At 41.8% G+C, this 27,945-nt stretch overlaps 1 protein-coding gene across 2 annotated transcripts in view; it reads left to right on the forward strand.

Moving 5' to 3' along the window:
• Positions 1 to 27,945, forward strand: part of SNTG1 (syntrophin gamma 1) — a 339,473-nt gene that overhangs the window by 160,357 nt on the left and 151,171 nt on the right. For both annotated transcript variants that reach the window (XM_056110271.1, XM_056110281.1), the window contains exon 8: positions 21,040 to 21,142. In XM_056110271.1, coding sequence (XP_055966246.1) covers positions 21,040 to 21,142 — 103 coding nt within the window. The remainder of the gene's footprint in view (positions 1 to 21,039; positions 21,143 to 27,945) is intronic.

Here is a 27,945-nt window from a genome sequence, read left to right on the forward strand (position 1 = left end):
GTTTTTCAGATTCTGGCTATTATACAGAGTGTTGCAATGAACAAACAAGTGCAGATGTCATTTTGACTATACTTTTTTGCCTCTCTGGGATATATTCCCAGGAGTGGTATTGCTGGGTTAAATGGGAGCTCAATTCTAATGTTTTGAGAATCGTCCATACTGTTTTCCAAAAGGGCTGAACCAGTCAGCATTCCCACCAGCAGTGAAGGAGGGTCCCTTTCTCGCCACATCTGCGGTTGTTTTTGTTCTTTTGGATGTGGGCCAGTCTCTGTGGTGTGAGATGATATCTCATTGTTGTTTTGATCTGCATCTCCCTGATGATTAATGATGTAGAACATTTTCTCATGTGCCTTTTGTCATTCAGATTTCTTCTTTGAGAAAGTCTCTGTTTATTTCGTTGTCCCATTTTTTGATGGGGTTGGATGTTTTCTTCTTGTGGAGTTCAACCAGTACTTTGTATATCCTTGATATCAAGCCCTTGTAGGATGTTTATTGGGCAAATATCCTTTCCCATTCTGTAGAGTGTCTTTGTATTTTGGTCACTGTTTCTTTGGAGGTGCAGAAGTTTCTTAGTCTAAGATAATCCCATTTGTCTATCTCTGTTTTCACTTGCTTGTCCACTGGTGTGACATCTTTGAAGATACCATTAGCTTCAATATCATGGAAGGTTTTGCCAACTTTGTCTTCAGTGTACCTTATGGATTCCGGCCTAATGTTGAGGTCTTTAATCCATTTTTATCTTACTTTTTTACATGATTTTAGGTAGAAATCTGAGCCCATATTTTTGCATGTAGCCATCCAGTTTTGCCAGCACAATTTGTTAAAGAGGCTTTCCTTGCTGCACTTCACATTTCTTGCTCCTTTGTCAAAGATTAGATGATCATATGTTTAGGGAGAGATGTCAGTATATTCAACCCTGTTCCATTGGTCTGCAGCTCTGCTTTTGGTCCAGTACCATGTTATTTTAATTATTACAAGGAAGCAAGGAATTTTTAAAGATTACCCAAACCCATAATATCTAGGGTAAAACGAACAGTGTTTCTATGTAGGGATTGTTTGTAAAAATTCTGAGAATCAGGCGAACAAAGCAGGAAAACCGAAGCATTACCTTTGATTGACTAATTCAAGTGAGCAGGGAACACTTTCACCCCAGGGGCCAGGAGAGAGTGGTGCCTGAGGGAGTTTGCCTTGCAAGGATCGACCAGGATCTGATTCTCAGCAGCCGTGGCTCACCTGAGCACTGCCGGGAGTGATCCCTGAATGCAGAGCATTGCCATGCGTGGCTCCAGGACGAAAAACAATTTAGTTTAACTTACAAATTTTACTATTATCTATCATTAGATAGACGTATAAAGACCTTCCCTCTAAATTTGAAATTCAGTTAAATATGTTCTCATATCTAGATATTAAACAGAATTAACTTGTTTCTTTTACTGTTTCAGCTGTAGTATTTATATTGGTTTTATTTTTTAATTTGTTTTTGCTTTTTGGGTCACAACCAGCAATGCACAGGGGTTACTCCTAGATCTACACTCAGGAATTACTCCTGGCGGTGTTCAGGATCCCATATGGGCTGCTGGGAATCGAACCTGGGTTGGCCCAGCGCAAGGCAAACACCCCACCCGCTGTGCTATCGCTCCAGCCCCATTTATGTTGTTTTTAAATTGATTAGACTTTATTAGTGCATTGTCTATAACAGTGTTCTCATTGTCTATAACAGTGTGGTCTTCCAAAGGGCAGTAGGAAAAACAGGGGGTAGTGCGTGCGCCTTGTTGCATTGAAATGATCCCACCCCCGGCATGGCATCCCATACATCCTCTGAGCCAAGCAGAACCAGGAGTCACCCCTGAGTGATGCAGGTGTGCCCACTCCCCGCCCAAATAATGTGCAAATATGTGGCTAGGATGTCCTTCAAACACAGTCTGTCAGAGGACGGGGGCTAGCCCTTGCCTTTCAATCAATCTGTCAACCCCAGGTCATTGCCTGGCACTCCGTGGTCTCCTGAGGACTTTGGGGTCTTTCTCCTCACAGTCGGGAGATGCTCTACAGCGTCCTCCACCTGGACCATGACCCCTCCCCAGTAAAGAGTTCACTGAAGTGCGCACTCGGTGTGAAAGTGTCTATGTGTGTACTCACATTTATAAATGGATTTATGTGGAACTTCTGTTTCCAGATTTTTTTCTGTTTCTATGTGATCTATCGGCTTGATTTTATGACTAATTACCAATTCTTATCTCTCCTAGCACGATTTTTCAAGTATTTCTTGGATATCTTTCATAATAGTTGGGCAAGTTGTTTGTACTTGAGAAATCTCTAAGGATTGTATAGACTTTTAAATCAACATTTTCAAATATTTTTGTTGTGTATTGTTACCATACAAAGATAATGTATCGTCACTAATTCTATAAAGATACTTTATCTTCACTAACTCTATAAAATTTACCTTAATAAATTATCTTTCATTTTCAAATTAATATAACAGCAGACTATTTTTAATTCACATAAAGGAGAGGCCAATTTATATTCTCAATATTTCTTTTTTTTAAACTTAATTTTATTTTTATAAATTAGTTCACAATATTTGGTTACATTTAATACTCTCAATATTTCTTAATTATATTGTTTTCATGTATTTGCTAGAACACACGTTATTTTTGAAAATTAATGGCATTCGTGCAGACTTTTATCTAGTACCAGATATTAATTGACATGATGATGATGAAGTATCTAATAAAGTTGGCAAGTTTCATGCTAGGATCTGTCAACTAGGATCTTGCTTGTTTATGTGGGCACATTTTCAGGTTGGAGAGGCAGATAATAGAGTGTTAGAGATAATATGTCAGCACAGATTGGTTATGATAGAAAGTACTGCGAGGCAGGGAAGATAGGTGGGAAAGGAATTCAAATATGGAGGTATGGGCGGAATTAAATTTTGACTTAGACTGGTGATGCTTGGACTAATTTCAATCATTTTGTCTAAAGAGTTAGAGGACTGAGCAGTGTTAATTATGAAACTGTTTAGAAAAAGGTCATGTTAGTTCTGAGTACAACCCGGCCTATTCAAACAGCGTCATGGAAATTTTTTGTTTTTTGTTTTTTCTGTTCCATTTCTTCCTTAAAGTATTTATTTGCTATTAGTAAAGTCAGTAATTGTGACTCAATTTCACAAATTTGAGTTTTCAATATTTTATTTTCTTCATTTTGGGGCTACACCTGGCAATCCTAAGCACTTACTCCTGACTCTCGGGGGACACTCTTGGCGGGGCTCAGAGACCATGTGAAGTTCTGGGAATCAAAGCTGGGTCAGTTGCAGGCCACTCAAGTACCCTTCCCACTGGACTACTTCTCAGCCCCCATCTTCAATCTATCAATTTAACGGGAATGAGCTCTCAAATTCACCTAACCTCTATCTTTGCTTAAGAAAAAAAGTTCATATATGGTTCAATCACTGACAAATTTAAATATGTTTCTAACAGTTTAGCAATTTTGATTAGAAATCATTTGAAATAATTTCTAAGTTTTATTTGTCACACGTTGAATTCTATATGATAATAATCATAATTGCAAACTATTTGTCAGATGAAGTCATTAATTTTTCTTTTATTTAATATCATGGATAAGGCATCTGCAGTAATTTTATGTTGAGATTATTTCTTTTTGAATAATTTTATAAGATTTGATTTTACACCCATATACTTCATATGCCTTTTATTACTCTTTGAATTTAAATTAGCAAGACTAATAAACTTAAGCTACTTCATTGCTTGCGTAGCAATAAAGAATGCATAAAATTGCTTGAGTCATTAAGGATTCTTTGGAGGTGGCCGTGGTGAGATACCATGTTTGAAGAGTCGTGATGCTATACAAAATATATACAGCAATGTCAGCCGATAGTTGTCCAAAAACTAGTATTTATACCACAGGTGAACATAATAAACACATGCTAAAACTGTGCTTCTATAGCCGTGTGAACTAACTAACAAAGTGTTTTCTGGATTCAGGAAGCATCATTAAAAGAAATGGTTCACTGCACTTAATAAGATAGTAAGTGATGGGTCTAATATTTATGTGAAGTGTTGTAATATCATTGTCATCATTGATCATCCCGAAATGTTGACACTTACCTTCTTCTGTTGATATATAAAAATGTTCTAATGTGTCAGAACAACAAATAATATATTTTTAGGCTGGGAACTGAGACCCTTGTAAGCTGTCTGCTCTAGTTGCCTCTACAGATGTAGGCATGTGGATGCAGTTTTCTTGGGATATAAGTGCAGGCAAAGAAGAGGTCTTTCTTTTGTCCCAAATACCCTTCAGGTCTCAGGGTGGGAGAAAAAAAAAAGATGGACCTAACACAGAATTTGTAAGGGAATCAAAACTACCCGTATGCTAAAATAACAGCACATACATTTGTCCAAGTCCACAGAAGGAATATCAGCGTTCTTGGAGTTAATTTATGGGGCAATTGCTGTGGTTGAGAATGTGGAAATTGGGGAGGGGAGGTCCTTTGTCTAAGCAGGGAAGCTATTGGAATCTTTGTAGTTTCACCTGAGCTTTTTCCTGAACTTGAAATTGCTCTGCAAATAGTCTTGAAAAGCAAAAACATAAAATAAAACCCCCTTGGGAACATTTCAGAGTTCATAAACCTACAGTAACAAATAGCTCAATCTCTGTTTGGAATCACAGAAAATAAAACATAAAAAAACACTTAGAAGAAAATAACAGTTATTTTTAGGATATTTCACTTCTAACAGTAGATTAGAACTTAAAACATTCAATAAATAGATCAATTTGTTAGTAATGTCACAGTTTAATGTAGAAGAAACCTGTTGATGTCTACGAAATTCTTGTCTTTATTCACTGCTAACTATTGTTATCATTTGCCAACCTTTGTCTTTTTATTCACTTACTTTTATAGAACAATAGGAGAGAAATCTGGCTAGTATGCACACTTAATTTGCATCACAAAGTGTGAATGAAAGTGTAAAAGACAATGGATTCATTTATGAAATTTCTGACTTTGCAGAAAGATTACATTCACCATTCTTCAAAACTAAGAGTCAGTATTTTATAAGTTGACACTACTGAAATACATATTCAGAGCAGAGTATGAATCTTGAAAACTTTAGAAATAACGAGATATGAATCTCATTCATTAAAATGATAACATGTATAGTAATCAAATGATTTATATACTAATCACAACTTGAACATTTATTTGGAAAAACAATCTCTCTAAGGCTACTTTTTATAGTTGGTTTTTGTTTTGATTTTTCTTTTTAATTTGGGGGTCATACCCAGAAATGTGCAGGACTTACTCCTGACTCTATGTTCAGGGTTCACTCCTGGTGGGTGGGAAATTGGAGAGGGTGTCATATGGGATGCTGTGGCTTGAACCTAGTCATCTGCGTGTAAGGTAACTGCCTGGCCCTCGTATTAACCCTCTGTTCCTGTTTTTAGTTTTCAGTTGCTCTTATTGTTGTATTATTAGGGGTAACATGATTGCAATAGTTGTAGAATAGAGTTACTGCAGCTCTCAAGCCCTTCCTGAGTACCACTGACTTCCTGTTGCTCACCTTCTTATTCTCCACCCCCGATTCCTCCATCCCCAACACTGAACAACCTGACATCTATTGCCCAATTCTAAGGGCTTGTGGGCGTTCTGTCCTGCGTGTACCTTTGTGTTATTTAAATTCCGTATGGCAAATTAAAGAGACATTCTTATTATCTCCCGTGATTCTTTCTGATGAACATAATCCTCCCCATCTCCATCCACATTTCAGCAAAAGGCAAGATTTCATCTTTCATCTTTTCTTAAGTCACTCACCTCTCATTAGCCATCCTTATTACTTTCAGATCTCAACTACTGTAACTAGCACCGCAATGAATGTTGAGTGTGTTTCATTAGTAACAGTGTTCTTGGGATCGATTCTGGAGTTGAGTCAATGGGTTATTTTTGTTGTTGTTGTTATTTTTTGAGAAGTCTCTATGTCATTTTCCATAGAGACTGCACTAGATTACATCCCCCGCCAATATTGAAGGAAGGTCCCTTTTCTACCACATTCCTGCCAATTTTATTGCTTCATCTTTTTGACATAAACTATTCTCACTTGTCATTTTGATTTCCGTCTCTCTGATAAGTCACAGTGAGTATTTTCATATGCTTATGTGCATCTGTTTGCTTTCCTCAAAAAAAATTTCAATTCATCTGTCTGAGGCAGATTTGTTGTTGTTTTGTGAATATTTTATATAATTTGGATATCTTTGTAGAAACTTTGCGTTAGTCTTCTGTAAAATAAGTTTTCTGTCATTCAATTATGATCTCACCACACAACATCTTGGCACTAAAATTCTTTTTAGATTACTAGAATGAGTGTATGATGCTATTACATATCTTGACTTGACATTGAGATTTTAGTGTCATCGTCAATAATTTTAGCTCACTAAAATAACAAGTTTACTGAGTATGTCTTAACTGTCAAATACAACATTTATGGCAAAGTGCCACCCCTTCTGATATCGTTAGGGCATGGATCGAGACTTCCCTTGAATGACAAAGTGACTCCAGAGACTGCAACTAGCAAGCAGGGTTCGTTGCAAGTCTGGCTAGCCAGGGTCAAGCCACCCACACAGACACACAGGCCCAGCAGGTTGGGCAAGACCCCGAGCCTTCTTGGGGAAGATCTTATATAGGCCTTCATTGGCCATTACAGCTGAACCTGCACAATACATAGCCAATAGGTTCCTAACACCACATGTTCCCCTAGCCAATCCACTTAAAAGTACATTGTCCCTTAGCCTCTAGCTTCAAAGTTCAACATTTGCATAGGGGCATTGTGGCTAGCGATAATCTCATAACTCCTAACAGTCATTTGGTTATCTTCCATGTCCACCGGCTCCCTGTGATTCACAGCTCAGGGCACCTGTATCCTGGTGGAGGCAGATAAGGGAAGAGTCACTAACAGAGGGCACAGGTAACGAAAGAGTTACCAACAGAACTTAGCTCTGGAATTTCCCTCGGAGTCCCACAGGACTTTACAGTCGTCTGTACATAATACATGACACTGATACATAACACTGATACATGATACATAACACTGAAGCAAAGCCTGCTTATCGTCTTTTAATGAGCTTGAACATAGGAGCGATAGCACAGCGGTAGGGTGTTTGCCTTGCATGCAGCCAACATGGCTGAGCCAGGTTCGATTCCTCCGCCCCTCTCGGAGAGCCCGGCAAGCTACCAAGAGTGTCTCTCCCGCACGGCAGAGCCTGGCAAGGTCCCCGTGACGTATTCAATATGCCAAACACAGTAGCAACAAAGTCTCCAATGGAGACGTTACTGGGTCCACTCGAACAAATCGATGATCAATGGGAGGGCCTTTACTTTACTTTACTTAAATTTTCATCTTTAAAAAAGTCGCCATTGGGGCTGGAGCGATAGCACAGTGGGTAAGGCGTTTGCCTTGCACGCAGCCAACATGGCCCACACAGGTTCGATTCCCAGCATCCCATATAGTCTCCTGAGCACAGCCAGGAGCAATTCCTGAGTGCATGAGCCAGGAGTAACCCCTGAGCATCGCTAGGTGTGATCCAAAAAGCAAAAAAAAAAAAAAAAAAAAAAAGTCGCCATTTTCTGACAAAAAGGTGTTTTGAAAAAGTGTCCCTATTTTAAATACAACCGTATTTAATTTAAATTTATTTGGCATTATACATATTCTCAGTTACCACACCATCCCATAATTTCCTCAGCCCACAAACCCTGAATAGCTGTAGAATAATAACGTCATTGTGGAGTGTCAAGGGAAAACAAACCAAGCCAAAAACTAAGCCCGAAGGTGAAGGGATAATTAAGAAAAAATTTAGTTTCACAGAAATGTTTGACTTACATAACATTATTTAGATAAGTATGATGAGAAAAAGCCTGCACATTGAAGAGCTGAGAATACATATCTCAGATAAAATGCAGATGAATCTCCAAGGTGGAGAATCCATTCAGTCTGCCTTTAATGGGAGGGTCTGAGGGAGGTTCTTTTCCAAACAGCCCCCAGTGGAGTCTGTTGCTAGGGCTTTAAGAGATCCTGGTTTATTGATGGCCTTTTTCTTATTCTCATCACATCTTGAATTGTCTTGAAGATTTTCCTTTTCTGTGGGTGTCTGCCTTGAGTGGTGCCTCCTCTCCTTCCCCTCACAAAAGAGCTCAGTGTTTGCATCTCAAAGGGGTTTGGACTTCAGGCCTTTGGGCTCTTCCCAGCCAGGTGAGGAGGCAGCTCCTGGTAAAGCTCATTACCAGGGCCCCTCTAGCCTATGCCTGCAATATTCTCCTAGAAGAGCTCTAAGTGGTGTGTGGGTTCATCTTTCAGAGCTCATTTCTGTTGGTGAAAGCTGTAGACTTGCCTGTGAAAGGGAGCAGAATCAAGGGGGATCGTAGTATTAAGGATTTCAACCAACGTCTAGCTTTCAAACTTTAAAAATCTGAAAGAGAAGTAAGATGGATTAGACAATTATGTAATATAATGGTTTGCCATGGATGTGTAGAAACCACTGGCCACACCTGGAGCTTTGGTTCCCCTGTTTTGCACAATAATGATAGTGAGTTTGCTGTGACTTGTGAAAGATATTGAGATAGTCCAGTATACAGGGTCAGGCACTTGCCTTTCACACCCTGTGTTGGGTTCAATCTCTGGTCAGTGGTTTCTTTTTTTTTTCCTTTTTTATGGCTTTTTTGGGTGGTCACACCCGGGGATGCTCAGGTGTTACTCCTGGCTCTGCACTCAGGAATTACTCCTGGCGGTGCTCGGGGCACCATATGGGATGTCAGGGATCGAACCGGGCTCAACCACATGCAAGGCAATCACCCTACCAGCTGTGTTATAGCTCCAGCCCCAGGTCAGTGGTTTCTTAAACACCCAGCTCTTTCCTCCTCCTCGAGCCAAGAGTGCAGAACCAGCACTAATGCAGGAGCAATGCCAAAGGGCCTTCATTTTATCCTAAGTTCCCAGGTTATTCACTATGTTCAAAATGAAAATATTGAGTAAGAATGATGATCAGACTCCGGAGATAGAACAGGTTATTGGAAAGTAGAGGAGACAGAAATTCCCCAGCAGGGGAGGAACTTCTTATAGGACTAAGTCAGATATGGTCCTTTTTTTTGGGGGGGGGGTCTTTCCTATATTATAGAGTAGTTGGATTTCTGTGTCACCTACCACTTGAGAGGATTTCCCTTTGTGCGTCCTGTGATGGAATCAGACTTAAGGGGTGGAATCAGACTTACGGGAAGTGTTCTCCCTCATCGTCTGAGTGACCTTAAGTGCTTCAACCTCCCCATTCTATTGGTCCTTGCCACGTTTCTTCCCTGGTCTGCATTACTTTCATTAGTCCTACACTGTACTCCAAGGACTTACTGGACAACTTTTAACTGGGAAAAATAATAACCCTTTCTCTCCAAATAACTGCATGATATATAGAAATGAGAAAATGTTTACATGATTACATTAAGCCATCCAACCAATTTAAAATTTCGGGTAAGAGCAATTGGTTTTGCTTTTTGAGCTGAAATTCTTGTGGCATAGCTCTAATCAGAGGTTTGATTTGCCTGGTCATACTAACAATAGCATGTGGAATTTTTTAGTTTTCATCAACCAGAAAGCTACTTCCAGGAAAACACACTTCATCTGGATAATCGGGGGATGGGTATCTTTGAAATCAGATTTACTAGAAAACAGTTGTCTAATGACTTCTGCAGAAGTAGAACTTGATCTCTGGAGAGATACGCATGTTATTGAAGCATAGTTTTCAGTCTCCATTTACTTTTAATTCACAAATGATTTTCATTTAATTATCTCAGCTAATTATTTTTTCACAAACACGCTAAGACCAGAGAATATTCTATTTGGTATAGGCTATTGTTTGCTAGAAAGTCCTGGGGATTAGCAAAGGATAGAGAGAGAACTATCATTTAAGAAATTATATTTCTACTTGCAAATCAGGGTTATTGCGTCTTTGCCGATGCAGAGCTGGGTTTTATAGTCTCTGAGTCTTGGCCGTTGATGGATTACACGGCGTCAGGGGGCCAGTTGGTGGGTGTGACCCCCGCCTGACTGTCCTTGCCGGGGCCCCTTGGAGGGGAGCGGGTTGAGTTTTCCTCCCCGCCCTGACCAGGGCTTCAGCAGCCAAAGACCTCCAGAACCAGCCACCACCATGCTCAGACCACTCTCCGCACACATGAAGGTACCGGCAGAGGAACAAAGGCATGCGGGTCCTGGGGCTGAGATCTCCAAGCCTACTCGGATCGGGACCAAGCATCCTCCACCCAGATCCTCCAAATTCCAGTAGGCGGGGGTCACACCCACCAACTGGCCCCCTGGCGCCATGTAATCCCATCAGCGGCCAAGACTCAGAGACTATAAAACCCATCTCCCGGACATCTTATCATCTCATTCCTACATTGGACAACCTGGCAGGCTACCGAATGTAACCTGCCCACACGGCAGAGTCTGGCAAACTCCCCGTGGCGTACCCAATATGTCAAATACCAGTAACAATGAAGGGTCTCATTCTCCTAACTCTGAAAGAGCCTTGAATATGGCACTTTTTTAAAAATCTCAGGGCTAGGACGAAGGAGACGTTACTGGGGCCTGCTCGAGGCAATCAACGAATAACAGGATGGTTGTGATTGATTGTGATTGCTAATGCAGAGATATGAAGACCAAATTAGTGCTGGGAGCCGGAGGTGGCTCCTGGCCTCTGGCATGCAGTGAACAACCCCAAACCTCTGCATGCTGTGAATTAGCCTGAACAAAGCAGGCTTTAAGCGATCCAGCCTTAGCATTTTGGTTTTAAGGAAAGCACTCACACAGATCACTATGGAAAGAGGAAGAATTGAAAAAGTGTAAATGAAGGGGGCTGGAGTGATAGCACTAAGGGCAAGGGGTTGGCTTGCACACAGCTTACTCAGATTCAATTCTGGCACCGCATATGGTCCCCAGAGCCTGGCAGAAGTTATCCCTGAGCACAGAGCCAGGAGTAAACCCAAACAACACCAGCTTGTTCCCAAAACCAAATAAAACAACAAATTTGAATAAAGCTTAATTCTCTTGAAACCAACGTAAGGTTTATTCAGAGACATGGTGAGGAGACTGACATGAAATAAAGTATTTTCACAGGAATATATTCATGTGCTAGACAGACTGAAAAAATTTGATTTCGGGGGGAAAAATAACAATTGTAGTTATTTTACATCATTTCTCACCAATCTTCCATTCCCAAGGAAAGTTATAAGGGATGCCTCCAAGCACTTGTCTTTCAAACGATGCTGTTCTTTTTTCCTGTGATTTTTGTTCTCTGGTCTCTATCAGGAACAGAATATTGATAAGTAAATACTGAAGTCCCTTCTTACAGGCTGGCGTCTTCCAGAGCTAAAGAGTAACTCTCCCTGGCCCTTGATTCTACTGTACTTCTTGGGTGTTGGTCTCATGTTATGATATCCACAGTTGGCAGCCTGCCTCATGAGCTCGGGGAGAAGGCGGCTGGGATAGAGAAGGGATCACTAAGTCAATGATGGTTGGAGGGATCGCTCAGGATGAGAGATGTGTGCAGAAAGTAGAGAAAGGACCAAACGCGATCGTCTCTCAGTATCTGCACTGCAAACCATAATGCCCAAGAGTAGAGAGAGAGTATGGGGGAAATTGTCTGCCATGGAGGCAGAGGAAGGGGTGAAAACGGGGGGACACTGGGGACATTGGTGGTGGGGAATGGGCACTGGTGGAGGGATGAGTGTTTGATCATTGTGTGACTGAAACTCAAACATGAAAGTTTTCTAACTGCAGCTCACAGTGATTCAATAATAAATAAATAAATAAGTAAATAAATAAAAACTATTATTTTTTTTAAAAAGTGACTCTCCAAGGTCTCAGAGAGTTCCGCTTATCTTGTTCTGTGGGTCTTCAGTCGTGCGTGAGTCTCGACCAGAGCTGCCACGCGGGTCCGGAAAGCATCCTTGAGTGTGGCGACGGCTGGGTAGTGGACGTAGTGTCTCTCTGAGACCTTGGACTCCAGACTTGGCGGACCCAGGGACAGAGCTTCTCTGCTTGCTCCCACCACCACAGGTGACAAAGGGATTCTAATCAGGAGCCCCACCCTACCCTGCCCTGTCTGCTTCCATCAACCACCCAGGGATCGAATTGCGCACAGGAGACCCACCCTACCCAGATAAATACCCCACTGGCAGACTTCCACTTTTGACACTACTTCCACTACCCAGCTGTTGCCACACACTCCAGGACACTTTCCGGACCCGCGCAGCCGCGAAGTCGCCGCACGACACATCATAAGACACTAAATACCCATCTTCCAGAATTGTCATACCATATCTGATAGGGTTCAAATATGGTAACACCTACAAGGGTGATTAGAGGTCGCCCCAAAAGCCTCTATCCCTCTCAGAAAGACTGGCAAACTTCCGAGAGTATTCCGCCCGCACGGAAGAGCCTGGCAAGCTATCCATTGTGTATTCGATATGCCAAAACCAGTAACTACAACTGGTCTCATTCACCTGACCCTGAAGGCTTCACCGACATGGCAGCATTGAGAAGGATGAGAAAGGAGAGGCCGACAAAATCTCAAGGCCGACCTAGGCTGCCACAACGAAGGAAGACAAAAATGATCATCTGTACTTTCAATGCACGTACGCTAGCATCAGATGCATCCATCAAGGACCTGATGGTACAAGCGTGAATGATCAAGTACGACATCATTGGTCTGACCGAGACAAGAAGGCACGAATCTCACCATGCCATTTTCGACACTGGAGAAGAATTTTTCCTCGGAACATGCGATAAAAGAGGTGTTGGAGGCGTGGGTGTCCTTGTCAACACAAACTTGGCCAAGAGCATTGATTCATTCAAATGCCTAACAACCCGAATCGGACGTTTACATCTGAATAGATGTGGCTCACTGCCTGCAGTTTCTATCTTCGTTGTCTATGCACCAACATCTCATTATGATGAAAGAGAAATCGAGAAGTTCTACATGGAGCTAGAGAAGTTCTATAAAGAAGACCACACCTTCTACAAGATCATTGTGGGTGATTTTAATGCCAAGATAGGACCGAGAAGATCAGCTGAAGAACTTCACATCAGGACCCGTGGCCTAGAATGGAACAAACAGGGTGAGAGACTGTCTGAGTTCATCATGTCGACCAAGACCATTCATGGTAACTCACAGTTCCAGAAGGCAGAATCTAAACGATGGACATGGGAGTCTCCCGGTGGACGATTCCACAACGAAATAGACTACATCATATTCAATCGACGATTTTGCCTTACTGATGTCGCTGTTGTCCCAAAATTTCGAATGGGATCGGACCACCGTCTCCTTCGTGCAAAATTCTACTTCACAGAGTGGGGAGAAAGGGCTGCAAAGTTCAAAAAGAGAACTCCCAGAATGACCACCAACTGGGAACTATTTGGTACTATTGCGGCAACATGGGAAGATGCCATTGTTGACAACATTGACGAGGAATACGATCGACTGGTTCAGCACCTCCATGAATGTGCGAGGAATGCCAAGAGAGAGATAGCCACAAAAAATCGCCTATCTTCGAAAACTCTTGAGCTAAATCGCCAGCGTGGTTTGGCGCATGCCTCAGGCAACCGCAAGCTAACATCCGAGCTCGCAAAGCAGTGCAGAGATGCGATGAAGGAAGACCTCAAAGAGAGAAGAGCAGAAGTACTGGTAGATGCGGCAGAAGCCGGGAAAAGTATTTGTAACGCCCGCTTGTCCTTCGCCAACTATAAGACCAAGATGACTGCCCTCCGACGTCCTGATGGATCCATCACATCCTCCAGAACGGCAATGGAGAAGACTATCCATGACTTCTACTCAAATCTCTTTGATAGCCATGTCCACTTGCTGACATACCAAATTCCACAGGATGGATATGTCGTTCCCAACGTTCTCCCTTCCGAAATCCGACACGCCATTTCGTTGGTAAAGAAGCAAACAGCACGAGGCCCAGAAAAGGTCAGACCTGAACACCTGAAGAACCTGCCGTCAGTACTCATCAATACACTGGCTCGGCTATTCACTCCCTACCTGTCTGAATGCAAGGTTCCATCCCAATGGAAAACCAACAGGACCATACTACTGTTCAAGAAGGGAGACATCCATGACATTGGCAACTATCGCCCGATCTGCCTATTGTCTGTCATCTACAAGTTGTTCACTCGAGTCATCCTAACTAGGATTGGCAGAACACTAGATGAAGGACAACCATGCGAGCAAGCCAGGTTCCGCAAAGGATTCAGCACTATCGACCATATCCACACGATAACCAAGCTCATTGAGGTTTCTCGGGAGTTCAAGATGCCGCTCTGTTTAACGTTCATTGATTTAAAGAAGGCCTTTGATTCTGTTGAGACGGAAGCGTTCATTGAAGCCCTAGCCAATCAGGGCATTCAAGCCCAATACATCAGGATCTTCCGTGAGCTGTATTGTGGATTCACTACCAGGATCTCACCATTCTACAAAGAAGTGATTGTTGATGTCAAGAGAGGGGTGCGGCAGGGTGATACCATTTCACCGAAACTCTTCAGTGCCACCCTCGAGAACATCATGCAACGACCGGAATGGGAAGGAATGGGAGTGAAGATAGATGGTCGGCAACTACACCACCTCTGCTTTGCTGATGACATTGTTTTAATAACACCAAACATCAGCCAAGCGGCACAAATGCTGGCCGACTTTGACCGTGAGTGTGGAAAGGTAGGACTACAGCTGACTCTTACAAAGACAATGTTTATGAGAAACAGCCTCGTTCCTGACGCCCCATTCACTCTCAACGGAACAACCATCACCAAATGCAACAGCTATGTGTACCTAGGTCGAGAGGTCAATATGACAAATGAGTTGGCACCCGAGCTGCGCGGGAGGAAGAGAGTGGCTTGGAACGCCTTCAAGATCGTAGAAGCAATAGCTAAGAGGACGAAGAACCTCCGGCTCCGGGCACATCTCTTTGATTCCACTGTTCTTCCTGCATTAACATATGCCTCAGAGACCTGGGCCCTACGCAAACAAGATGAGAACGCCATTCAGGTCTCCCAAAGAAGAATAGAAAGAGCTATGCTTGGAATGTCACGTTTCATTCAAATGAGAGAGAGAATCCGGAGTTCTGACATCTGTCAACGATCAAGAATCAGGGACGCTGTCTCATTTGCCAAGGTGTCGAAAATCAGATGGGCTGGTCATGTAATGAGATTTAAAGACGACCGTTGGACTAGAGCTGTTACTGATTGGATTCCACGGGATGTCAAAAGACCGAGTGGCCGCCCACCTACCAGATGGTCAGACTTCTTCGTCAAGATCATGAACGATCGGTTTGAGGCCCTTCATGTTCCCGGAGCGAACAGATGCCATTGGGCTACACTAGCACGCGACAGGGACAAATGGAGACGTTACTGGTGCCCGCTCGAGCAAATCGACGACTAATGGGAAGTTAAGTGATTAAGTGATTAAGTGACTCTCCAGGTTTGACTGGAGCCCCTGAGGCATTAGGTCTCCTGGCTCTGCCAACCGTGTTCCTCAGCACCTGGTGGTTTTCTTGGGTCAGTCCTACTCTCTTTCTATAAATAGACAATGAAATGCTAAATGGTCTGTAGGTTTATCTTCCACTCTCCGGCATTTCTGTATTTGCCAAGCTGACTTAATGGGCTATTTCCCACATTTGGAGCTACGTGACATCAACACCGGAGCCCCTGTTTTTACGTGCTGGTATCACAGCTGGTCTCCCTGATGTTTTGCTGAGCATGTAAAGAGGAATGTTTGGGGATTAGAAAGCCATGCCCCATGCTTTTTTACATTTCCCAGGGGCAGCAGCATCAGAAGAGAAAAACAAATAAAAAGGACAGCAGCAAAGCAGGAAGTTTCCATGGAGAAACCTGCAGGGGGGATTAACCCCACATGCCAGGTTGGGCCAGACCCTGTGGGCACCTGAGTGCAATTGCAAGGAAGTACTGGAGACCCCTTAGGCTACAGCACAGTCCTTAGGGTGTCTTCCTTCTCAACACTTGAGGGTTCCCCACCAGGGCCAGGCGTGGCACCCTGGGAAGTTGAGGGATCCCAGTGACCTATGGCAGCTGTTACAGCCAGAACTAGGAACTGCGTCAAGGTCAGAAGGACTGCATGTCCAACTCAGGTGCAGAAACTAAAGTCAACCTGGGAAGGGAAACATGACGAAAACCTGATTTTATTTGTTTTATTTTGCCTAGAGCTTTGTTTCTTATTAACACTCCAATTTCTACCCAGAGATCCCAAATCTCCCCTGAGCCCACGGCAGAAGGAAGGAAAGAACAATAAGAGTAGGAGATCAAGTTTTTCCCGGCACTGATGTGGGAGCAGGATTTCTTTTAAGCAAGTTTACATACCTCCAGGCTGCAGGAGACGTCCCCAGGGAGCTCGCTTTCAAGGTGGATTTCCACGGGGTTGTTTTCTGGAGATTTTTATCCTTCAGTTTCTCCAATGTTCTCCTGAGTGATTGGATGATTATGTAGCGAGGATTGGTCATTTACCCAAGAGAAGTGAGAGAAGTGGATTTCCCCTGTGGCTCTCCTATCCTGCTGCTGGAGGCCTGCGATCTAGCCTCCTGGCTTCCTCAGGGAGGGACTTAATTGAAGTGTCCCCAGGAGTGTTTTCTACATCTGCTCAGCCCTCCTTGGAAACTGGGGCAGTCCCTGTGATGTTGGTGGGCCCCTCTGGATGACTTGTGTGAAGCAGGGAGGAGAAAGACGCTCACTTTCTCCCCATCTGCCCCCCATACCCAGGGACCCACTGGGCAGACTAGGGTTGGCAAAGTCAGCGATGAGCCCCTGCTGGGCCGGGCCTGTCCCCGCCAGCCCCACCGGGTGGCTGTCAAACCACATCTGAAGTTCATTTGGTCGGTCAGGCACCAGAATTGATACCCACCACCTGATTTCTTGGGGAGCATGGACTCAGGCTGGAGCGAGGATTTGCCCTTTGCAGGAAAGAGAAACCAGTCCCAGGCCTTACCCAGGGTTTTGGTGATTCTTGTCTCTCCTCGCAGAAAAGAATTTCAAGAGTAGAGAAGCAGTGAAGTAAAACAGATTTTTATTTGGAAGTTTTTGAAAGGGAGAAGGGAAGGAGGGGAGAGAGAGAGAGGGAGAGAGAGAGAGAGAGAGTGAGAGAGAGAGAGAGAAAGAGAGAGGGAGGGAGGGAGAGGGAGAGAGAGAGAGAGAAAGAGAGAGAGAGAGGGAGGGAGGGAGAGGGAGAGAGAGAGAGAGGGAGAGTGCAGGCTTCCCCAAAGGGGGAGAAGCCTTGAACTGGCCTTTAAGGGGGGTTTTATAAGCATATTCATTCTTTTTTTTTATGTAGGAGTACTGCTATTTATTCAGCCACCGATTGGCTGATTGAATTGAGCATGAAGTCCACCTTACTTTTCTTTTTTTCATAATTTTATTTATTTATTTTTCTTCTTATATTTATTTATTGAATCACTGTGGGAAAAGTTACAAAGCTTTCAGGTTTAAGTCTTGGCCATACAATGATCAAACACCTTTCCCTTCACCGTTACTCATTTTTCACCACTAAGAATTCCAGTATACTCCCCCTCCCACCCTCCCAATGCCTGTGAGGCAGATGATTTCTACTTAACTCTTCTCTACATTGATTCCATTCATTATTTCGACAAAAGATGCACCATTATTGTTTAGAATTGCCCCCCCCCAACAATTTGAATTGCTGAAAAGGCATTGTGAAATACTTTGTTTTCTATAGCTGGTATGAGAGTCATATTCATTCATTCATTCATTCATTCATTCATCATCCTGTTATTCGTCGATTGCCTCGAGCAGGCCCCAGTAACGTCTCTTTCATCCTAGCCCTGAGATTATATTCAAGGCTCTTTAGGAGAATGAGACCCATCATTGTTACTGGTATTTGGCATATTTGGTACGCCATGGGGAGTTTGCCAGACTCTGCCCTGTGGGCAGGCTACATTTGATAGCCTGCAAGTTTGTCCAAAGTAGGAATGAGATAATAAGATGTCATAAAAAGATGTCCTGATAAGATTTACTGCCGAGCGGTTCCGGGAGCTGGATTTTATAGTCTCTGAGTCTTGGCAGTTGATGGGATTACACGGCGCCAGGGGGCCAGGTGGTGGGTGTGGCCCCCGCCTACTGGAATTTGGAGGATCTGGGTGGAGGATGCTTGACTCCAATCTGAGTAGGCTTGGAGATCTCGGCCCCGGAACCCGCGTGGCTTTGTCCCTCTGCCAGTACCTTCATGTGTGCGGAGAGTGGTCTCAGCATGGTGGTGGCTGGTCCTGGAGGTCTTCGGCTGCCGGAGCCCTGGTCGGGGTGGGGAGGAAAGCTCAACCCGCTCCTCTCCAAGGGACCCCAGTGAGGAACAGCCAGGCGCAGGGGCAGGAGACTGCACTGGTCTCATCCGGGAGCTGGATTTTATAGTAAATTATAGAGTCATATAATGTCATATAATGATTTTGGATTTCTGCAAAGACCCAGATAATTATAAGGAGACCTTAGGCTGGAGCTTTTCTGGGGAGGCAGGGGTTGGTCAGTTGTCAAAGGAACAGCTTTGCAGTTTCTGGTGAATCTCCTTGAGGTCCTTAATTGGTCCCTATTCTTCTGCTGTCATCCCTGTAGGGGTCTGGCCTCCGCAGGGTCTGTCGCAGACTGGTGGACTGGCACCAGTTAGTTCTCCATGAGGTCAGGGCCATTTCTGCCCAGGAGATTTATGGCCCTTGTCTTGTGACGGGGCCTTCCCTACCTGCCGGCCTGCCTACATCACCTGGTGTGGTCAGCACTGGTCAGGTCTGCGGACAGCCCAGCAGGACGCCAGCATCCCAGAAGCCAGGAGGCGGCTGTTGAAGGTGTTCTAAGATCCAGCTGTTTCCATGGGGCAGGGACTGGTCCCTCCACCAAGTTCTCGGGCAGTGGGTGGAGTTGGGCTTGAGGGAGGAACTGCTCTCGGCAGGAAAAGGCAAGTGAACCCTAACCTGGAATGGCTTTCCTTGCAGAAAAGAGTTTCAGGAGGAGACGAAATAGTGTTGTAGAAGAGTTTTATTTACAGCAATTGACTTACAGAAATACGAGAACAGGAAATAAAGGCTGCTGTTGTTTTGGTTTTGTTGTCGTTGTTTTGTTTGGGGGTCACACCCAGCGATGCTCAAGGGTGATTCTTGGCTCTGCGCTTGGGGTCTCGGCACTGAACCCGGACTGGCTGTGTGCAAGGCACGTGCCATCCCCACGGTACAATCTCTGCAGGCCCTGCTATGTGTTCAGTTGATTTCTCTTGGGGATTAAATCCATGAGTTCACATTCTTAGGTCAGAATGTGTCAGAATGTGGCTGAAAGCACCAAGGTGGAGAGTCCACTTCAGTGGGTTCATTTTATTGTGTTTAATTTTGATGTTTGGGTCACACCTGGCATTTCTTACAGCTTACACCTGCCTATGCACTCAGGAATTGCTCCTGGTGGTGCTCCAGATACCATATAGGATGCCAGGGATCGAACCCGGGTCAGGCATGAATAACCATGGCAAGTGCTCTCCCTGCTGTACTATCTCTCCAGCCCCTTCAATGGTTTCACTTTAAATCTGTAGCATAGTGTGGATAAATTGCCTCAGATACAGTATTATATCTTTATCAATCCCTGATACTTTCCATTTAAAGAAATACTTAGTATGTTTTTACTGTTAAACTAAATCTTTGTTAAAATTAAACGATGCTAAATGATTTTTGTATATTTTCTGCCCATTTTTATTCAGGCACCATGATATGCAATTCTGTTAATAACAGTTTCAGGCAGGTAATTCCCCAGTTTCACACCCACCAGGTCTCAATGCCTCCTCCCACTGGCCCCCCAAACCCCTTGACAAGTTCAGCTATAGAGACAGAGTCCCGGACCCTAATATTATGGACTATTTGTTGTTCTCTTACTATTTATTCCTATTCTACACGTGAGCAAGATATTCCTACAACTTTCTGTGTCTTCCAACTGACTTTCTATACCACAGTTTCTTCATCCACTCCTCTGTTCTTGGACACGTGGGTTGCCAAGTCCCACACACTTTGAAGAACACAGAAATGCAAATGTTTTCTCAAAATATAATCTGGGGAATCTTTGGGTAGATGCCAAGAAATGGAATTTCTGTGTCACTTTAGTTGCAAGTACGCCTACTATAGTTAACTTTATTTTTTGTATTTCTATCAATTTTTTTTTATTTTTCTTGATAAAATTCTTAGAAAAATTCATACTATTTGTACTGGCGTAACTAGAATTGATAATTCTATAATTTAAAATTAATTTACAACTATGTTTCCAGGGAAAGGAAAATAAAATGTGTAACAAAATATAAAAATAATAGCAGTTTATGTCTTTCATAGAGTTCGAGGGAATTTAAGCAATTTTATTTGATTTAGTTTAACACTGCAGTCAACACGTGAGACGTCATTTATTTGAGTATTTCCACAACCATGACCACGACCATCTTGTTCGTCGATTGCCTCGAGCAGGCCCCAGTAACGTCTCCTTCGTCCTAGCCCAGCAATTCAAGGCTCTTTCAGGATTAGGAGAATGAGACCCATCATTGTTACTGGTATTTGGCATATTGGGTACGCCATGGGGAGTTTGCCAGACTCTGCCGTGTGGGCAGGTTACATTCGGTAACCTGCCAGTTTGAGTATTTCCAAGTGGTACATAACAAATGCTCAGTAAATATAGTGCTTTGAGCACTGTGACTTTTTGTGACTTCGTCAGCTCACATTTAATCCAAGTGAGCACCAGTAAATATGATGATGCTTGATTGTGTGGCGCAAACAGAGAAGCATGAGCCGTGGTAGGAATAGGGAGCCCAGGACGTCTGGGTCCTGTGATCCTCATCCAGTGTTTCTCATCACAGGCAAAGCTGAGATGGAAAAGACAATCATTTTTTTTTAAAAAAAGGATAATTCTATAAAACTTCTTAAATAGTAATAATGGAATCTTTTTTCTTTTCAAATTTGTTTGCTAGGTTCAGGTTCTCCGGAATGCTGGAGAAGAAGTAACTCTCACAGTGTCGTTCTTGAAAAGAGCCCCTGCGTTCCTCAAACTCCCACTGAACGAAGACTGTGCATGTAAGCATTTGTGAAGAATAGGTAAAATGCTCACATCATCATATTTATCAATAAATTATCATTTTTTGGCATTAGTTGTTAATTAATCCCTAAGGTAGGCATTTCGGCCTGAATTCACAGAGCATTATATAACCCTATGGAAAGAAATATTTGTTATTTTTATTTCAAAATATATTCATCAGAATTTTTTTTCTATGAAAATTACATTTTCAGTTATATTTGAGCCTACACAATTGGAGCAAAGAATATTTTTAAAATGATTATATATTCTACGACATTTTATTTTCTTTAAATTTCATTCACTGAATGAACACTTTTTCTCTAAGTATGTCTGAGAATACTTGACTGCAGCAATGTGAAAAACAAGTATCCCGTGGTAAAAATACCACTGCACCGTACTGTCCTCCTGTTGTTCATTGATTTGCTCGAGTGGGCCCAGAAACATCTCCATTGTGAGACTTGTTACTGTGTTTGGCATATTGAATACGTCCCCCTAGCTTGCCAGGCTTTGCCCTGCAGGCAAGATACTCTTGGTAGCTTGCAGAGCTCTCTGAGAGGGGCGGAGGAATCGAACCCAGCTTGGCCAGCTTGGCTGTGCGTAAGGCAAATGCCCTACTGCTGTGCTATCTCTCAGAAATATTTTAATAGCACTTATTTATAATGAAATATTGCTGCTCAAAATGTACATTTCATAAAAGCTGCTCAAAAACTTCTGTACTAAGTTTTATATTTTAAGACCAAATGCATATGATTAGAAAAGTTTGCTAAAACCCAAATAAAACACTTTAATTGGTGCTCCATTTGTATGCAATGAAATGAACTGCACAGATGAATCACTTTTGAGAAATGCATCCACTTGGCTCTCCATGCACACACGTAAATCATGGAGCAATTTGCATTGCCAATTTCTAGTAGAATGCTCCCCCAGAAATTGCCGTTGATTAATTTTCTCATGATCATATATTGTTTCTGCATCTTCTGGAATTTTTAAGATAAAAATGCTACCTTATTTTCATATCCGCTCTCTTTCCCTACAAACAAATATCGCATATCTTAGAAACAGGTTCATTGATATTGAATATCATCTCTCCTCATATGATGATTTAAAGGTTGTTTAAGGTTGTTGATAATGATACCCCTCTTGACTAACAACAGATATATCTGATAGTTTATAGTTATAAGTGAATCAGCTCTGATCATTACAGCTGAGTCAGAGCATAGAGATACATCTTGGTAAAGAACTGTCAAATGGATTTCTAAAATTGGCATATGTTTAAAGATCTTTCTTTGTCAGCATTGTATGGAGGTGGGATTGCTCTACATTAATTTAAATATTCTATAGCCAAGGATTATTTTAACCAGTCAATAAGTGTGCAATGGTATATACATAAATGTACTTATGTATGAAAATTAGTATCAGTTCTTTCTTATATGATATTTACATATGATATTGGTGATTTGATTTCTTAATTTATAATGTATCTACTCAAATACTTTTATTTTTTAACTGGGATGTCTTTTTATTATTATACTAGTTCTTTTTAAATATTCTGTATATAAAACGTCTAGTCAGAAATTTGTGTCCCAGATATTTTCTTCTGAAAGCCATATTTTCTTAAATTTAGATATCTTAGATTTGGTAATTAATTTTGATTAAATATACCTTTCCATTTCCCTGCTGCTTTTCTTATTGGATATGATCATTGTTTTCTGTATTTTCTCTACATGTTTCTCTATATCAAAATTACAAAAACATATCCCTACCTTATTCTACTAGTTTTGCAGCACTGATTTATATTTAAGTTTTTAATTCGTGTTATGCTAATAACATGTTTGTCTGTGAGTTAGGAATTAAGAATCACGTGATGAATTTTTGTCAACATTAGTTTATGTGCTATTATTTCATGAAAATCATATTAGTTTAGATATATTAGCTTACAGTTTTATTAATTACACTGATCATTACTATGAACAGTAATCTAAATTTTATTATTTTAAAATATTATAAAATTTCAGGGCTGTAACATTTCCTACTTATATGTGTATAATCCTCACCACGTCTGCCAGAAAAGTTCCAGAAAGACCCACCACCTAAAATCCCATCATTCTCCCCACCCCAGACTTCCCCTTTGTTACCCACTATAGTTCCATATAGAAAGAAGTCAGTTTATTCTTCAGCTTATTTATTTTTAGTTATTCTTACTCTTCATATGTGTGAAAAACCTCTGTCATTTGTTTCCTTACTATTTTGCATCACATAATCACCTCAAGATCCATCCACTCAAAAGAAAATTTAATATTACTTTATTAGCAAAGCGGTATCTCTCTGGCTCTGTGTAATACAAGCTTTTATTGAGGATTTATTGGTGGCATTTAGGCGAGCTTCCTGTTTGAAATGCAGTGGAAAGTGCTGCTCTGAACACAAGGGTGCAAATGTCCTTGTGATGGTTTCTGGTCTCCAAACAGTGCCCCTGGGACACTCCTGGGAATTGTCTCCCAAGTGGGCCATTCCTTCCTTTCCTCCCGGGAGTCCCCGCCCAGTCAGGCAGTGGTCTCTGGGCACTCCCGGGCCTCGACTGCCAATTTCTTTGCAGAGCCTGCAGCCTCCTCTGGGGCTGAGGAGGCTCTGTGTGAGGCCAGGGGTGCTTCAGTGACCCCTTGAGGCAAGGCCTGGGCCTTAATCCTTTATCATCTCCCCAGCCCTGATCCTGTTGAACTGATTAGGTTTCCACATGTCTAGGAGTAGTACTATATCTTGTGGAATTTTCACTTTTCTTTCCTAAGAAATAGCCTCCCTATATTCCAGAAAGGTAGTAAAACTTACTTTCCACTGAAAGAAAGTGGTTTCTGGGTTTGTTTCTTGTTTTTCCCAATACTCTAGCTAATAGTTGTTCCCCGACATTTTGATATAAGCCAATTCCCTATAAGTCATTCCCCTAACAGTAATTAATATTGACAAGAAGAAACAAGCCCATAGATCAATGGACTAGAAAAGACAACTTAGAAATAACCCCACAAATATAGGAGCATCTAATCTATGACATAGCCAAGACCACATCAGAGAGAAATATAACCTCTTCAACAAATGCTTTTGGAAAAAAAATATACAACGCGAAAAATAATAAACATAGAATTTATTTAATACCATATACCAAAATTAACTCAAACATATATTTAACATTTCGACACTAGACTTCACACAGTATAATGCATGGAAGAAAACATAGATGACGTGATTGAATATCAACAACAGATACATATTTGGAGACTAAACTCCAATGAAATATTGTGCCAGAGCAATAGTACAGAACTAGGCCACTTGTCTTGAACATGGTCTATCAGAGTTCAAGCCCTGGCACCCCATAGGGTTCCCTGAGCACTACCAGGAGTGACCCCTGAGTTCGGAGCCAGGAGTAAGCCCTGAGCGTCACTTGGAGTGGCCCAAGAACAGCAACAAAACAAACAAAACTCCAGTGAAATGTGAGACAAAAGAAAGAATATATTAATGATATTGTTCATATTAAAATAATCTTACGCAACTGAAGCAATAGCTCTAATTAGAGACCACATTATATAGCAATCAAGGGTCAATACAAAGATGCATTTAGTACTCATTAGCGTTCATTCCCAGGCCTAGGGATGCAAAAATAAAGCAACTTCTAACAGACCTGAGGAAAGACACCAAAAGAACTCAATAATAGTTGGAGTCGTCAATGAACGCACTTCTCTAGCCACTGGGCAGATTGACCAGAAAGAGCAGCAAGAAGGAGAGAGTGGTCTTGAAGGCATGTTTGAAACTGGTTTAGGAGAGTTCTACAGGGCTTTTTATCCTCAAAGAAACAGAATATGGGGCTGGAATGATCGTACAGCTGGTAGGGTGCCTGCCTGACACGAGGCCAGCCTGGACTCAATCCCCAGCATCCTAGATGGTCCCAGGCCCACCAGGAGTATTTCCTGAGTGCAAAGCCAGGAGTCACCCCTCAGTAGGCTGGGTGTGCCCACCCCCCGCCAAAATATAAAAAAAAAAACTGAATATACAGATTTCCCTATACACATGGAATTAAGAAAAATATATCACATGGTTGAACACAAAGCACGTACGATAAAATAGTAAGAAGTTTGAAATCTTATCAGGTATACATTTAGAACATAGATTATGTATGTAGAAATATTAGTCATAAAATAAAACCTGGACAACCTCAAATATATGGAACCCAAACAACTACTCTAAAATATCGGGTCCGATAGGAAAGCGAAGGAGAGGTAAAAGAATTTCTGGGGAAAGAATGAAAGTGAAGACACAGCTTTTCAGAACATATAGATATAGCATTAACAGTACAAAGGAAGAACTTCTTAGCAATGTAGGGGTACATCAGAGAATGAAAAAAATCTCAAAAAAAAATCTAACCTCGTATCTTCAGGAACTGGAAGAAACATAAAACAAATAAAAACCCAAAGTTACCAGAACAAAGGAGCTAATAAAAATGAGTGTAGGTATAAATGAAAAAGATTAAAATAGACAATGAAGGCCCAGATACAGTTTCCTTAAAGAATACAGAAAATTAATTAATGTTGGCTATACTAGAAGGAGAAAGAGAAACCTTAATACATTGTACATTCTTTACATTTTTATGTATGGAAAATTGAATAATCATTGTATAAAAACTTTTATTGTTTATTTTTCCCCATCTTCATTGCTTTATTTCCTATTTTAGCCTATTGCGAGAGTATTCGATATGCCAGACACAGTAACAACAAAGTCTCCAATGGAGACGTTACTGGGCCCGCTCGAGCAAATCAACGATCAACGGGAGGGCCTTTGCCTTTACCTTTTTACCTTTGCAATTACTGAAGTCACCAATAAAATACCAACCAAAGCGCTAAAATTAGACATTGCTCTAAAGAACTTCTCTGTTATTCAGATTATTCAAAGTTTAAGGTGGTAAGGCTGCAGAGTTTGCTCTCTGGTCTGAACATGTTCTGAATGTGGAAAGACCAAACCCAGCCCCTGACACTGTCTGTCTTCCAGAATAGAGCTGGAAATAAGCCAGAACACAAAGCTGGGTGTGTCCCCAAACACAAAGCAAACAAACAAAACACCAAATAGTAAAGGAGAAAATCTCTATTGTAATATTACGTAAAATATTGACTTCTCAATGGTCCTTTTTTTAAAAAACTTTTCATTATTGTACTGCTATGTTTTTTCGCTATTACGTTGCAAACATTTAAAAAAAATTTTAAAACACTTTTAAATCTTTATGTTTGAGCTAAATAAAGCTTTCATTTCATGATAATCATTTGCAATAAAGAATGACATTTGGAATTTTTAGGGGGACACATTTAGTGGGGCCAGGGAGGCCCAGGCCTTCTCGTGGGTATTCTAAGACCCATATTGGCGGGGGTTAGCAGTGGTCTGTTGGGATCAAAGCAGTTCCAGGGGAGAGTGAGGCTGGCCCGTGACTCATACCCTGGGCCTGTGCTAAGCCACCGACACTATCTCCCATGCTTGATTGTTCCAAAGGATATTATTCAGGAGGGATATTCATATGTACTCTTCTTGCGAAGTTCCAGTGAAATTAGGACATCAAAGTTAATTTCCATCCATGTATGCTGGACAGTGGGGTTATTCCTGGCTCTGCACCCAGGAATCACTCCCAGCAGTGCTTGGGGGACCCCATGTGATGCCCGAGATTGAACCTGGGTTGACCATGTGCAAGAAAATGCCCTACTCACTGTACTATAGCTCTGTCCCAGTATTTTTTTTCTTTTTAAATTAATTTTTTTAATTTAATATAGTTTAGGTGGGCTGGAGTGATAGCACAGTGGGTAGGGCGTTTGCCTTCCACACGGCCGACCCGAGTTCAATTCCTTCGTCCCTCTTGGAGAGCCCGGCAAGCTACCAAGAGTATCCCACCTATATAACAAGCTCCCCAAGGCGTATTTGGTATGCCAAGAACAGTAACAACAAGTCTCACAATGGAGACATTATGGGTGCCCACTCGAACAAACCCATGAACAACAGGAGGACAGTGCATAGTTTAGGTGGCTAGAATAGTATCATAGCTTATGGTACTGACAAACACAATTATTGAACCCTCCCAGGGCTGAGGTGCCCTGGCCGGCCCCCACTGTCCCTACAGCTCTTCTGGGCGCTTCTTTCCCTCTTGATAATTGCTGTGTTTTATCCCAGTGCCTATGGTTTGTTAGTTTAGTGCTGCCTATTTTTTACTCTTGATTTTACTCTCTCGATGCCAAGAGTGCCTGAGATAATCTTGTTTTTGTCTCTTTCCCTCTGATTATTGCACTTAACATAATCATCAGTGAAAATCAGTGTCTAGAATTAGATTCGCTCTGCATTTATTAAACAATTGAACAGGAGTATTTTTGTAATATGGTTTTTATTTTCTAAATCTTAGTGGGTTTTTTTTTCAGTATTTTTGGTACATTTTGATTATGCTATCAATTTGTATGTAACAGTTCATCCCAGTTTTCAAAATTATATTTAAATATTTAGTCGCTTACATTCATATTGTATGCTTTGTTTCTGACAGTAATTCATGTATTTTTCTCTTGTCTCTACAAGATCACTTTTACTGGAGATTGTTTACATCATTTTTAAAAAAATCAATTATTGTCTGGATTATTTTTCGTATTTCCTGTTTTCTGTTTCATTACTTCTATTATTTTAGCTTTATGTTTTTTTTTGTTAAATTTTCTGTTACATTAAAATGAAAATACTGACTTCACATTTCTCTTTTGTTTCAGTTGAATCACGGTGAGATACACAGTTATAAGGTTGTTCA

The sequence above is a fragment of the Sorex fumeus genome, unplaced genomic scaffold (genome assembly GCF_029834395.1).
Source record: "Sorex fumeus unplaced genomic scaffold, SorFum_2.1 ptg000002l, whole genome shotgun sequence".
Taxonomy (NCBI): domain Eukaryota; kingdom Metazoa; phylum Chordata; class Mammalia; order Eulipotyphla; family Soricidae; genus Sorex; species Sorex fumeus.